This window comes from Mustela nigripes, chromosome 4 (genome assembly GCF_022355385.1).
Source record: "Mustela nigripes isolate SB6536 chromosome 4, MUSNIG.SB6536, whole genome shotgun sequence".
NCBI classification, from domain to species: Eukaryota; Metazoa; Chordata; class Mammalia; order Carnivora; family Mustelidae; genus Mustela; species Mustela nigripes.
Window position 1 is genome coordinate 70,421,168 of NC_081560.1, and position 15,435 is coordinate 70,436,602.

General features: G+C 38.1%; 1 protein-coding gene across 1 annotated transcript in view; it reads right to left on the bottom strand.

Moving 5' to 3' along the window:
- The window catches only part of VPS50 (VPS50 subunit of EARP/GARPII complex), a 125,785-nt gene extending 114,889 nt beyond the window's left edge, over nt 1–10,896 (bottom strand). The window contains exons 1-3 of the mRNA XM_059396840.1: nt 10,834–10,896; nt 10,453–10,663; nt 4,059–4,127 (exon numbers count right to left, since the gene is read on the bottom strand). Of these exons, the coding sequence (XP_059252823.1) occupies nt 4,059–4,127; nt 10,453–10,485 (102 nt within the window). The 5' untranslated portion in view covers nt 10,486–10,663; nt 10,834–10,896. The remainder of the gene's footprint in view (nt 1–4,058; nt 4,128–10,452; nt 10,664–10,833) is intronic.
- Nucleotides 10,897–15,435: the final 4,539 nt, after the last annotated feature.

The window sequence follows — 15,435 nt, forward strand, 5'->3', positions numbered from 1 at the left end:
AAGATTTTGGAACTCTCAAAGTTTCCTTTTCTACAGAAAGTTCTAAAAAGACTCTTGATTTTTTTTTTCCTATTTTCTCCACCAAAATTCCAAATTTCCAGCATATGGATCATTATTCGACTCACGTCTTAAAATAGAAGAGAGCATCATCCTGTCCATAAAATGCAGAAATTGTACCAGATGATTTCCAAGGTTTCTTCCCACTCAGAATTTATATAGTTCTCAAAACAAAACAAAACAAACAAAAACAAAAACAAAAACAAAAAACAATCAACAGTCCTTTCTGGATTCTCAATCACACCTAATGCCCTTCAGTTTTCCTTCACCATCCTCCTCTTTCTAGTGAGTTGCACCCATATGAAATTTGCCAATATTAGATTATTTTTAACCTAAAGAAACAGCCATTTCCCATGATTCATCCTAATATTTCCCTTCTATTTATTCTTTATACCAGAACTTTTAAAAAATATTTATTTATCTGAGAGTGAAAGAGATTTAAGAGAGAGAGAGAGAGAGAGAGCACACAAGCGGAGGTAGGAGCAGAGGGGGAGATGGGGGAGAGAAGGGGAGGGAGAGGGAATATCTCCGGCCAACTTTCTGCTGAGTGTGAGCCAGACTTGGGACTTGATCCCATAACCCTGAGATCATGACCTGAGCTGAAATCTAGAGTCAGACGCTTAACCAACTGAACCACCCAGGTGTCCTATACCAGAACCTTTAACATAACACAATCCAAACTAAACTATTTCTTTCTTGATAATCCCACTGAAATCTCAATTCCTTATTTACAACTTAGACATTATAACAAGAAAGGGAAGAAATGGGTCCATACCTAAAGACCAAGGGTGCCTTTTTAAAAAAATGTTCTATATACATATAATTGAGTGAGTTAGAGCTATTAGATGAAGTTAACGTTTAAAAGTTTTGCTATACAAGTATTTACACTGACCACTTAAATAGTGTAAGTTGGGTTTATTTTTTTACTTCCTGCATTAGAATATCAGGGGAACCCAAACTAACAGAGTGAGGCTCTTATTACTATTTTTTAAAGATTTTATTTATTTATTTGAGAGACAGAGATCACAAGCAGGCAGAGAAGCAGGCAGAGAGGAGGAAGCAGGCTCCCTGCTGAGCAGAGAGCCCGATGTGGGGCTCGATCCCAGGACCCTGGGATCATGACCTGAGCCGAAGGCAGAGGCTTTAACCCACTGAGCCACCCAGGTGCCCTTATTATTACTATTATTGAGAGGTACAACTGCAACATTATATTAGTTTCATAATGATTCAATATTTGTATACATGATCCTCACAATAAGTTAGTTAGCATCCACCACATACAGAATTCTTTTTTCTTAGATGAGAACTTTAAGATCTATTCTTTTAGCAACTTTAAAATATGCAATAGGGAGCACCTGGGTGGCTCAGTTGTTTAAGCAGCTGCCTTCAGCTCAGGTCATGATCTCAGGGTCCTGGGATCAAGCCCTGAATTGGCTCCCTGCTCAGTGGGGAGCCTGCTTCCCCCTCTCCCTTGCCTGCCTCTCTGCCTACTTGTGCTCTGTCAAATAAATAAAAACTTTTAAATAAATAAATAAAATATGCAATACAGTATTATTACCTATGGTCACCATGCTGTATATTACATCCCAATGACTTATTTATTCTGTAACTGGCAATTTATACCTTTTGACCCCTTCACCCATTTTGTCCCCTCCCCACTGCTTCCAGTAGCCACCAATTCATTCTCTGTATCTATGAGCTGGTTTCTGTTTTGTTTTGGTTTTAGATTCCACATATAAGTGAGATCATATAGTATTTGATCATACGGTGTTTCTCTAACTTATTTCACTTAGCAAAATGCCCTCAAGGTCTATCCTGCGTGTGCATGCATGCGAGCAAGCGTGCACGCACACACACACACACACTTTCTTTATCCATTCATCCATCTATAAATACTTTAGGTTATTTCCATGTCTTGGCTGTTGTAAATAATGCTGCAATGAACATGGGGATGAATATATCTTTTCAACTTACGGTTTTCATTTTCTTTGTAAGTGGAATTGCTGGGTCATATGGTAATTATATTTATAATTTTTTCTGTTAAATTCTCTATATTATTATCTATTTTTAATTTTTTGAGGCACCTCTATACTGTTTTCCATAGTGGCTGTACCAATTTATATTCCCATTAACAGCATACAAGGGCTCCTTTTTCTCCATATCCTCAGGAACTTGCTACTTTTTTGTCTTTTAGATAACAGACAACATAACAAGTATACATTAAGTTAAAAAAAAAATCTACCCTAGCGAAGCTATTAGGTAGCTTGCTTTTCAAACTTAGTATTTTACTGTAAGCATTTTCTCTGCAATACACTTTACTAAGTTTAAATCCCAAACTTCAGAATAATTTATAGAATTTAATACCAATTTTGAAATAGGAGAAAGGGAGAAGAGAGGAACCTACACTGACTACTCCATATGAAGAGCCTCTAGCTTTGGAGTTCAACTCATCATCTTATTTCCTTTATAGTATCTGTCATACTTTGTAATCACCTTGTTTACTGCCTATCTTCCCTCCACTTACCCACCACCAGGCTAACCCATCCAACGCCCCAAGCTTAATCATCACCTGAAGCATTTATATTTGCTGACCTTGTAATCCCAAACTGGCCTCTATCAAGAGCCAGTCATCTCCAATCACACACTACAGGCCGGTGGGGGGACAGCGAGAAGATTGGGTAATGAGATCATTATAAATTCACTAATTACCCCTACTGGAAAACATCAAGGTGCCTGGTTTAAAGGCAACAAAAATTCGCCCAAGGTTTAAAAACAACAGTAAGTTCTTATGCAATACGTTCATGTATTTTTTAAAGAGCCTCACTCATCAATTTTACACTGGTTTTGAAACATCAAATGCAATCTAATTCAAGGCATGTTCATAACGCATGATCTGTTTTCTTGAGTCAAAGAAATAAAAAGAATTATTTGTCAATTAGGATTTATGGTTATTGCTTAGTTCCCAGTTTCATCAGATGCAACAACCTTTTATAACATCACGCAAAACTGTTCAAAATGCCTCTCTAAGCTTTTTCTCTGAGTCATTCCATGCAAATGGGCTGGTTAGAGTTTTACCACATTTGGAGAATATGTTTGGGTCTGGCCCAAAATTAAAGCTAAGCTACAAATACAAAATTCCCATTAGTGGGTAAGGCTCCTCATAGGGGTGGGAGATCACTCTCCTGAGCAGCAGACACTAAGACATCATTTCAGGACTTATAATTCTGACTAAAAGAAACAAGCCCTATGTATTAAGATGCCAGATGCAGGAAACAAACAATACTTCCAAATATGATCCTCAAATTAAAAATCACAAGAGCAGACATTCAGAGGAAGACATTGTGATCTGTGATGGAGCTGCTCTTTGCGGAGATAGTTCCAAGTGGCAACACCCCAGAGTGAGAAACAGCAGGGATTTTTTTTTTTTTCTTTAACAATGGTTAATAATTCTCCCGAGGGAAAGGCAGCTAGCTTTCAAATAAATCTATTAAATTTGTAAACTGAGAAATTAACACAAATCAGGGAATTAAAATCTAAGATATCTACAATTTAGTATAAATTATGCTTTAGCTACTTAAAAATCTGCTCTATAAAAAACATGATTAATGATGATTTTTGACTCGTGGTGTTACAGCATAAAAAGTGTATTATTTCATTTTATTTCTCCAAATCACAGCAGAAAAATCAATTAAGTTTCACATACATACATAGATATGTGTGTGTAAAAAACTGCTTTCAGGCTAAGAAGCTGATACCATAATAAACTCTAAATTTATCAATTTTGCATTTTCTGCTTCACTATAAAGAATCATACTGCATCCCAATGAGTAATGAAAGCAAAAACAAGCCCCAAGCCTACTATACTATAAAAATTTACTTAGCTTAATCATAACTACCATCTGCCAGTGGGAAGGAAAAGCTTCTGTGAATCAATTATTATCCAAAGGCAATATTATTTCTTAAGGAAGTGAAAAGTCACGTTCACACATGTAGATCAATACCTTTCCAGGGACCCGGAGACTCTCAATGGCACCAAGATCACTAAGGCTTTCTGGAGGGCTTTTCAGACCCTTAAAAAAAGTAATAATAAAAAGAATTTTAATTATGCTACAGAACTGTAAAATGACAGAACATACTTATTAAAATAGAAATCACCATTTTAAAAATAGAAAATTTCCAGCTTTAAAATATACAGAACATATATTCTAAAAACAACTGTCACTTAATACATATAGTACTACTATTAAATCAAGTAAATATGTACTTTTGGAAGTTCAGATGTATTAGATGGCAGCTTCACAACTAATGACTGAAGTCTAACTTAACCATGGTTTAAAAACAACCAAAAGAAAAGACTATTGGGTGACAGAAAGCATTATGGAAGCACTTATATATTAATCATTATCAAATTAACCTGATAACAACGGCCAAGTATCATGATTCTCTAATAAATACACCAACCAGCTGAGCTAATCAAAGACTTTTAAATAATGCTAATTGTTTAATTAATACATAAATACCCTTGATTCTACCAGATAATTTCTCACCAATATACCCAATTTAACTGCATAACTGGAACTTAAATCTCACGTCTTACTGCTTTCTACCATTCTTTAGTTCCCGGTACCCAATAATTTCTACATTCAAATCAACTGAGGAATTCTGAAACTCTCATTTGAACCAAGGAAAGTTATCAAGACAGAAAGAAGTTACCAATCTCATTTTCTTTGAAAGCCTCTTTTTAAATATGGGCTATTCAAAGCAGATACCTAAAGTTCCTGTAATACTAGTCTGTAAACAAAATTAGTTGGTACATAAATTTGAAGAGCCTTTTTGTCCTTTAGATACCCTATATTGGCCCTTTGATGTCCTCAGTAACCAAAACATAGGGCATACTTAGGTTAACTATTTGAGACATATAGCAGAACTTGCTTATTTTTAAATTATAGAGCTATGTATTTTATCTTTCCTATTACAAGATATGACCAGTCATAACTACAATTTTTTAAGACAAGGTGCTTTGCCTCACCCCCAAGTATTCCATTACTCCCAGGACACTCCACCCAGGTTTCTCTCACTTTCATTCTCTCTCGTATTCTTTCTCTCTATCCCTCTTCCTCTCCCTCTCACACAAACACATACACACATACACACACACATAAATACGTACACACACGAGTGCAAACTTCATAATTTGATTCAAAATCATGACCACCCCAAAATATATTTTTTAAAAATATAACTGCCGTGCCCTTTTTAAAAAAAGGCTTATTTGAGAGAGAGGAAGCCTGCACAGGGGGAGGAGCAAGGAGAGAGAGAGAGAGAAAACAAGTCCCAAGCAGATTCCACAGAGTGCAGACCCCAATACAAGGCTCGAACTCATGACCCTGAGATCATGACCTGAGCCAAAACCAAGGATGCTTAACCTACCAGCGCCACCCAGGTGCCCCTGCCACACCTTTTGAACAAACATTTTTAAAACTATAGATGTGTTTGACCAATCTAACAGAAATTCTTGGGGGATTATATCACAAGTAATTTTCTTTCTCCCCAGAGCTACTCGATAAAGAAACCAATGCCTGAAATGTAAAGAAGTAATGTATGCCAATACATAGGAAAAGGCCTTACTCCAAATGAGTCACCCCATACAATAATAATTTGCTACTTGCATATGGCAATTTTCCACCAAATGTACAAAATAGAAGTAGTAAAAACTGGAAACCGTATTACATGTTAGGAAGTAGGGGAGCTCAGTGATTCAGGGAATGGGCTCTGTAGTCTTGAACCACTTGTCTAACCTGCCTATCTTTATGTTCTAATGAATACGACAATAATGCAGAGGCCAATAATAAGTAATAACGGAGATAATGTATGTGAGAGGCCAAAATCAGTGTCTAGATATGGCAAGCTTTCTTTAAGGGCTAACCATTATTCTGAATATTATTACTGTAACCACAGAGAAATGTTTCTCTTTTGTCAAGACAGAAATAAAGAATTACACAAATGTTCAGAGCATATCTGACATGTGTATTTTAGGATTATAGATCTTGAACCCTTTAATTAGCAATTTTATAAATTTCTACTGACAAAAATGAAGTCACGATTTTTATCCTCACTTCCCTAAAGCAGTTAAGTCATGGTTAAAACTGTGATACTCTGCAATTACAAAACTGAAACTTTCGCTGTAATCCTTAAACATTATTGATGTTCTTTGATATTTGGTATCTGTTTTAATAAATTTCTCCAGTTTAAATTTATACAAAATTCAGCACACATAATACCTGCCTCTGCACTTTATTTCTTTGCTTGAAGCACAGTAACACTTCAGACTACTTCTGTTATGCCTACATGAATCTTCTATGTCCATTTAGGAGACCAGCAACTTATGTCCCAAAGATCAAAAGGAGCATGTGAGGTGGTTTCTGCCTCCTTCTCTTTTTCAGCAAAATTCAACATAGTCGTTATTCTCAGTCCTCAACTTCTCTTGAACCCTAATCAGGCTTTCCTCACCCACTACTTCATGAAAAGTGCCGCTGTCGAGTACCAGATGACAGTCCAAAGGCTCATTGTTTAATGCTGCTCAGTCCAAAGGCTCATTCTCACCTTCTGCCACCTGTCTGCAGCACCTAACACAGCTGATCACTCCCTTCTCTTTTAAATTCTTTACTTGGCTTCCAGGACCCAGTCTACTTGGTGGTTCTCTTTATCCACTATGTATCCAACAAATATTTACTGAGCATCTGATATGGGACAGGTGATCTCTGAGATGCTGCAGTCCTCCCTTACTGGCTTCTCCTTCTCAATCAGCCTCGCTAGATCTGCCTCTTTCCCTAACCTTTTAAAATCGGTATCTCATGATTTGCAAGTGTGACCTCCTTTTTATATCCACACTCATTCCATTGGTGATCTTAGCCAGTTCAATGTGTTTGTAAGTCCCAAATTTGTATCTATATCCTGTGTTTCTCCTCAGAAACTGAGACTCTTAGCCAACTGCTTATGTTATCTAGCCACTTAAATGTCTAAAAGAGGCCTTCATATGAGTAAGTCTAAAAACTTTCTGCCTTCCTCTGTTCCTTCCTCAGCCTTACCCACTTCATTAAATGGCAATTCCAATTGTTGAGGCCAAAAAATCTGGACTCAACCCTGACGCTTCTCCTTCTCTCATAGCCCAAATCCGATCCGTCAAGAAAAACTGTCGACTCTGTATCTACAGTATACCCATGATCCAGCCTCTTGTCAACCCTTCCACAACTAACACTCTGGTTAAGGCCCACCCATTCTCTCATTCAAATTATGGCAACAGCATCCTTATTGTTCTACCTGGTTTTGCTCTTTTTCCCTCTTCAAATTGTCCTTTTAAAAGAGGCCAGAAAGATCTTTCTGAAGCCCATATATGTAAAATGAGTTCAATCCCCTGCTTGCTATTTCAATAAAAATAGAAGCCTGGCTTTGCTATTAGTGAGAAGAAAAGTAGTAGGAGATGAGGTCAAAATGAGGTCCTGGGTGATCTGGCTTCCTGCTCTCAGCCCTGTGACCTCATCCAGACCTCATCTCCTACTGTTTTCTCTTCACTTACTTTACTCCCCCTACACTGGCGTCAGGCTGTTCCTCAGCCATGCTTCTGCCACAAGGCCTCTGCATTTGCTCTTCCTTCTACCCGGAATGTTGCTTTCCAAATATCCACACGGTTCACTTCCTCACTTCCTTCAGGTTTTTACCTGAATGTCACCTTCTCAGTGAGGCCTTCCATGGCCTCACTATTTAAGTAGTAGGAGATGAGGTCACTATTTAAGGTTATAAACGATCCCAACTTGCCAACAACTCCCAGGCCTCCCTAACTCCTCTTCTTCCTAAACATTAATCCCTATGTTTGCCTGAGCACTTGTCTGTTTTGTTCACTGCTGCACCCCCAAACTTAGAATAGTGCCTGGCACATAGTGCTCTGTAAACATTTGTTGAATGAACTGAAAGAACAGAGGCCAGCATAATAGAGAAGGCTGAACAACAGAACTGATCTAAATAAAGAGTGCTAACAAAGCCCACCCTCGCATTCTTTTCCAAACCAAGATCCTTGCAGAGCTGAAATGCCAAAACACCTAAGCTGCACAGACTTTTCATATCGCTCCACCATAATGATATCATCAGCAAACTCTTCAGCCTCACAAAAAAGAAAAATCTTTGTGTATATTTATTTGTAATACTACTATATTTAACCCAATAATAGAGTACTAAATAAAAATCTCCAGTGTTACTCTAGGCAGTACTCTACTTTCATATCTGAAAGATTAATGAAATGTGTATTAGTAATGATTAAACATGTGGAAATCAAGCCATAAACAACCATAACGAGGATGACTTTTAAAATCTGTGTAGGGGCGCCTAGGTAGCTCAGTCAATTAAGCATCCAACTCCTGGTTTTGGCTCAGGTCATGATCCTGGGATAATGAGATCATGCCCCAAGTCGGGCTCTGCACTCAACATGGAATCAACATGGAGACTCTCTCCCTCTTCCTCCACGCTCCCCCATCCACCCACTCGAGCTCTCGTTCTCTCTGTAAAATAAATAAATATAGCCTTTTAAAAAATCTGTGTAAAACTCCTAGTTTTATCTCACTTTTTACACAGTATGGTTCCAGCTTTCTGTATGTGTTCATAGGTTTTTTTCTATACCAACTAAGCACTGATTCGACCTTCTCAAGTCCAATAAGCAACTGACTGAGGCTGAAGAGTCACCATTTTCACAATTCCACTACCTTCAGGAGACCTCTGTGATCAAGCACTTCCTTGATAAGACCCAGGTGTGTTAACTCCTTTATCTCTTTTATCTTTATCATATCATATGAACATCAGCACCAGGCTGACCCCATGAGATCCATGTTAGTGTTCCTATATTAAAGATGTGGAAACATGGGGCACCTGGGTGGCTCAGTGGATTAAGCCTTTGCCTTCAGCTCAGGTCATGATCTCAAGGTCTTGGGATAGAGCCCCACATCGGGCTCTCTGCTCAGCAGGGAGCCTGCTTCTCTCTCTCTCTCTCTCTCTCTCTCTCTGCCTACCTCTCTGTCTGCTTGTGATCTCTATCTCTCAGATAAATAAATAAATAAAATCTTAAAAAAAAAAAAAAAAGATGTAGAAACAAATTCTCTAAAAAGCTTGGTGACTTCCTCAAAGTCACATAGCTATGGCAGGATGGAGCAGGACCTAAACATCCTCAAGTAACAAGTGGTATAAACCCTAATTCCAGTCTCAACAAATATGAGGGATTGTCACATACTTAAATCTTTTATTATTCACAGAACTTTCAAATTTTAGTTCCATGACATTAACAATATGATTTAAAAGGAGTATAATAATCATGTAGGACTCATGTGTTCTTCACAAGATATCTACCATCTGTAACCTATTCAGATTATATCTCAAGTAAGAGTTTAATTTGGAATTTGTAATCTCCTTCTAGTCAACAAGAAAACTCAAAATGAACCTTTCACTAAAAGATTATCCCCCTTATCTCCAAAGTTCTCAAAATTTTCTGATTTAAAACTCTAAATTATACTTCTCTCATATAAAGATAATAAAGAATGGCCAATTCTGGTGAAATATTAGAATTGAATAAATAAAGGTATCTAAAACCAAGTCATAACCAGTAAGTGTGTTAAAGGAAATGCTGACCCTTCTTCCTTGAAGGAAGCTGAGACATTATTAGGAAGTCCCTAACATTTATGAGATGAAATTTTAAAAAAACAGCCAAAATTTTTATTAATGAATAATCATTGCAGTAAAAATAAAAGGCTACTATTTTGCCATAACAATGATTTTTTTAAAGTATCATTTCACATGCATTAACTTATTGGCAAATCATATTAGAACTGTAAGATAAGATTAAGAAAATTAATTATTATTCCCATTTTCACATCTGGAAATTTAAGCTACAAGGTTTGTGAACTTGCCCAAAGTCATGGAGCTACCCATTCTGTCTTCAACTCATCCGTTTTTTTCACTCTTTCCAGTCATCTCTATTGCACAGACCTCACCTCCCTACTCAAGCCACCTGCTCACAGACGACACATATTCTAGAAAAAGGGAGCCCTGCAGGGTAGCGGGGGCTGTCACTGGAACGATGGCAAGAAGGAAGGGAGACAAAGATAGCCCTTACTGAAACTTGCTCATTGACCTTATCTAAAGGAATGTTTCTGGGACGCCGCTACCTGCCTGAGCATGGCTCAGATCACGGTGGCTCGGTGAATTTTTTAGGGTGTGTCCTGGCTTCCCCGTGCCCCTGATACCTGCCACCAGCCATACCTAAGTTCTCCGCCAGCCCCAGCCCAGAGAGAGAATATCTAGGCTCCTCTACCAGTGCAGACGAAGGAGGCCTTTGCTTCAGCCTCCGCGACTTACCTGTCGGGTCATAAGAGATTTTATTTTTTGCATGTCGAAATCGTTACGGTGGTACCCTGCCTCAAAAAACTAACATATCACGCCGAACCACCAGACAGCTGGCTCGGACACAGGGAAGCCATAGTGAGTAGTCACGTGGAGCTGCAGACTCGGGTCATCCTTTCCTGCGCTGAGTATGCTGGGAATTGTAGTCTCCCGGCAGCCGCGGACACTGACAATGAAGAGAGGAGGACAGTTCAGGTACTACATTTCCCAGGAAGCAAAATAGCGGACGCTTCAGTTAAGCCTGCGAATCTTGTTGTTCTGGGTGACCACGGTGACCGCCCGTCTTTACAGAGGTACTTGCTCTGGTCACCCCGCTTCGGTAAGGCGAAAACTTACCTCATAGGTGACCGGGCATTGAGCAACAGGACGAAGCACTGAGAAGACAGTTTAGAAACCGGACTGACGTGATTTCCCCCTCAGAATGTAGTGGAGGAAACCCAACCTGGGCGGGGTGGGAGGATGTGGGACTGACGTGACAGGAACTCAAGGAAAGGCGCTCTTCCAGAAGTGACCTGGGAACCTGGGACGCTCCAACTGGCTATGAGCTTTGAGGAAAAGTGCGGCCCAATAGGCGTGTGTCCAGGGCTAGGGCTGTTCTTCCTCAGTCTTGACATCCACTGCAAAAAAAAAACCTGTAAAACCCAAGGTTTTAACCCGCATCTCATCTAAGGCAAGTTGAGATAGAAAATATAACAGTAAGTATACAGGACACTTTCAAGTTCTGATTTCAGCGTTTAGGAGTTTAGTTAAATTGGGGAAAGTAATAGGAGAGGTGTTCCGGGTTTGATTTAAGGAAGAACTTTCCAGAGGCGCCTGGCTGGCTCAGTCAAGCGTGCGACTCTTGATCTCAAGTGTTGTGAGTTCGAGTTTCCTTTCGTTGTAAATATTACTTAAAAAATAAAATCTCTAAAAAGGAAGAGAGAGAGAGAGAGAAACAACTTTCCAATTATGACAATGCTAGGGGGACAAAAAGCAATCCAGAATTAACAACAGGTAGCATTTATCAAGAGCCTACTACATGTGGAGAACTGTGCTAATCGCTTTACATATATTATCTCATGTAGTTAGCCACACAAGCATCCTATAGGGTTGTACAATTATTCCCAATTAATTTTTTTCTTTTATTTTTTCAATGATCCCCACTTTAAAGATGAGGAAACAAAGGTATGGAGAAACCAAGTAACATGTCTATGATTACTGCAACATGCAAGCAGAAACTAAGGGAGTGATTATGCAGGTGTTGTTTTAAGTAAGGGTCTCATGTATGGTGTTAAAGTCGTGAAGTATGGTGCCAATATTTTTCATTAATTTACATTTAATTAATGTTTGTTAGAAAACCCATGGTTTCAAATATTTGTCTTTGGACAACTGAAAAAGTGTTCAAGAGTGTCAAACTAATGAAAAATATTAGGTAAACCATAGTATGGGTCATAGTAAGATCTGGCCAAAATAATAAAAGTGGTTTGCAAATGATTGAAGTTTGGAGGATATTATATAGAGGTTATTTCCAGTTCTGCAATTCTGTCATTCAAACTATAGTCTTGTCTTTTGTCTTTGTCTCATTTTTACAAATGAGTTTGTAATATTTGACCTAAGATTTCATAAGGATAAATGAGATGATGTATCTTCTATCATTGTGCTTAACAATCGCTTTTGAAATTATATGTTTACCTATATGCTTCTCTGTTATTTCTAACCCCATAAAATATTCCAGGCACTTTTGGGCAATCCTAGTTTAGTTCATTCTCTATCTGCTCTAGTCTTTATTGCCAGGCAGTTCTTATTATGTGAAAATATTTAAAAGTCCTTGAAGGGGTGCCTGGATGGCTCAGTCAGTTAAGCATGGGACTCTTGGTTTTGGCTGAGGTCATGATCTCAGGATCATAGAGTCAGGCCCTATGGAGTTGTCAGGCTCTGTGATCAGTGCAGAGTGTGCTTGAGATTCTTTTTTCTTTCCCCACCCTCCACCTCAGCTCCTCCCTCTGCTCACTCTCTCTCTCTTTTTCTAAAATAAATAAAATTAAAATTAAATTAAATCTTTAAAAAAGAAAAAAAGAAGAAGAAGAAGTCCCTCAGGCACCTGGGTGGCTCAGTCATTAAGCCTCTGCCTTCAGCTAGGGTCATGATCCTAGGATCCTGGGATCAAGCCCTGCATCAGGCTCTCTGCTCTGGGTGCGTGCTTCTCCCTCCCTCTGCCTGCTATTCTCCCTGCTGTGCGTGCTCGCTCGCTCTCTCTGTTTATAAATAAATAAAATATTAAAAAAAAAAGTTCATGAAAGCATCAAAAGAAACAGAAACTGCTGACTATATTAGCATATAAAATGAAACTCAATTCAGTTTTTAGTTATTAGGCACTAGGCAGTGCTGTACTATGCACTTTACAGTAGTAACAGAGTTTTGGTTGAAAAGCATATGTATATTAGAGCTGATGCAAGATGAGTAGTTCCCAAACCTGACCATTCAAATGCACCTGAGGAGTATACCATTGTTACTGGGGTTTTTTTAGGTTCTTTGTTTAAAATCTTCAGTGATTCCTACGGGCAGCAAGCTCTAGCATTTCAAATCCATTCTTTTTTTTTTTTTTTTTTAAAGATTTTATTCATTTACCTGACCGAGAGAAATCACAAGTAGACGGAGAGGCAGGCAGAGAGAGAGAGAGGGAAGCAGGCCCCCTGCCGAGCAGAGAGCCTGATGCGGGACTCGATCCCAGGACCCCGAGACCATGACCTGAGCCGAAGGCAGCGGCCCAACCCACTGAGCCACCCAGGCGCCCCCAAATCCATTCTTTAGAAATGAGAAAATTGGTTCATCTAAGATTTCAAGGTCACACATTTTAAAATTAGAGCTTGAATCAGAACTAGAATCCAGATCCAAATTCAGAATTTCCCCCCTCATAATATAATAAATACACAAAGTTACAAGACACAAAAGAAAAAGCTTTTTTATTCCATGTATATTTTATCTTTTTCTGTTAGCCTAATGGGGAAAATTAATATGTTCTGTATCTATTTGACCCTGAAAAGTCAAGAAAGCATTACAACTTTGTTTTACTCTAATACTCTGAGTTTTAGTTTATTTCATATAAACTAAAAATAAATGAACAATCCAGTCTTCTAAAAGTTCAAAAGCTGTACCTATAATATTGTCTAAATAAACTATATTTTCTAATTCAACATACAACTAACATTATAGAAAATAATGGAGCCATACATGATGCATTTTTATCTTCCTGAACTAAAATAAACAAAACAAGCCTAAAACCCTAAAGAACACTTTTCAAAAGGTGAAGCATGGTATTTCATTTCCATTTTTCAAAAATGTACATAAGGCTTATTTAGGACTTTTACATTTGCCTGAAGGCTGTTGTGATAGACCAGAGCAACTAGCAGAAAGATTGGACGGCCTGCCAACGAGTCTTGAGGATAGCTTGCTGGATGATAGTCCCTTGGTAAAGGACTGCCAGCCCCACTTTTGCAGATTGAAGTGTCAGAGCTAAGAGTTTAAGTTGTTCTGATTCAAGGAAACAGTTTTAGCAATAAAATAGGATAAGAGCATATTGCTGATGGCCCAAACTAGAGGAGCCTCTGGAAACTTAAATAAAAGCTGGTTTGATTAGGAAGATACATTTTAAATCCTCCTATACATAAATAACAAAGCAGCACAAAGTTGTGGCCTCTCCAGAATGAGACCTTGGCATTGGCATTTTGCCACCGTTCCAGTTCTTACCATTCCAAAATATTCATATGCTACTAATAAATAATGAATGCAGGTATTTAAAATGCATGTAGTGCACCACTTGCCTTATGAAACAAGACCAATCTTACAATTTAAACAAACTAGATAATAAATAGTGTGACTTGAAAAGTGACAAAAAAGCCCATCCCTCTCCCCACAAAAGACCTTTCCCCTCCACACACAGTGGCTTCTTTCATTGCTTGAAATTTAATCACCAGGGATATGGATTGCTTAAATTAATCAATCTTTTCACTCTAAATGTAAATATAACTAAGATCAATAAACAGGCTCCAAAAGAGTATAGTAGAGCAGAACCCCTCTGTAGATTACAAGTCAGATGTGAGATATTGATAGTAGGAAATTTCTCATATAATAATAAAACACTTTAAGCCATCTTTAGCAATCGTGTAAAAACTGACAACAGTTGAAGTTCTATTTTAGCATTACCTTGTATGTCTTCCTGTGTAAACATCCTGAATTCAGAAATTACACCAGCAGGTAAGATTTTAATGCCTACCACCTGCCGCTAGAGGGCGCTTTGTTTTGGCTGTGCCACGTAGCACTTTCCCAAGGCATTTGGTAAGGATACTGTCATTTTTTCATGTTTTCCATGACATGAAAAGATCACAGCTATGATTCATTTGGGCATTTATTTACATAGTGTCAATTCTCACCTATGTTATAAAAGAAAGTACATTTTAAGTATAACATGAATTTGCCTAGGACCTAAAAACTTTATCATGAGCCTATCATGAGCCAGCACTAGGTTTGAAAAACCCTGGAAAGAGTTTATTTTAAAAGGGCAATCAGAAATTAATATTGATTTAAAAGATGTGAGTGTAATCTATGTGGTATCTGTAGAATGTCTATAATTCTTAATATATTAATATTGGTTTTGTGCAAACCAGTGTTGAAATTCATATGCATTTCTTAACATCAACTGAATATCAGAAGACAGTGGCCAAGGAGCATTTGGGTTTTATTTCTGGGGGAACAACTTAACAAAAACACTAGTTAAACATTAGTGAGATGCTAAGGATCCATAATTAATTAGAACAGTTTCTTTATTTGAGTTGCCCAGAGCAAAAATAAACATTCAGCAGAATTAATTGAGGTTAATGAGGTAAGTGCTGCAATAGATGTATGTCCAAGATTTAGAGATAGCACAGAGAAAGTTGTGGGATAGTAATCACCTGGAAGTTC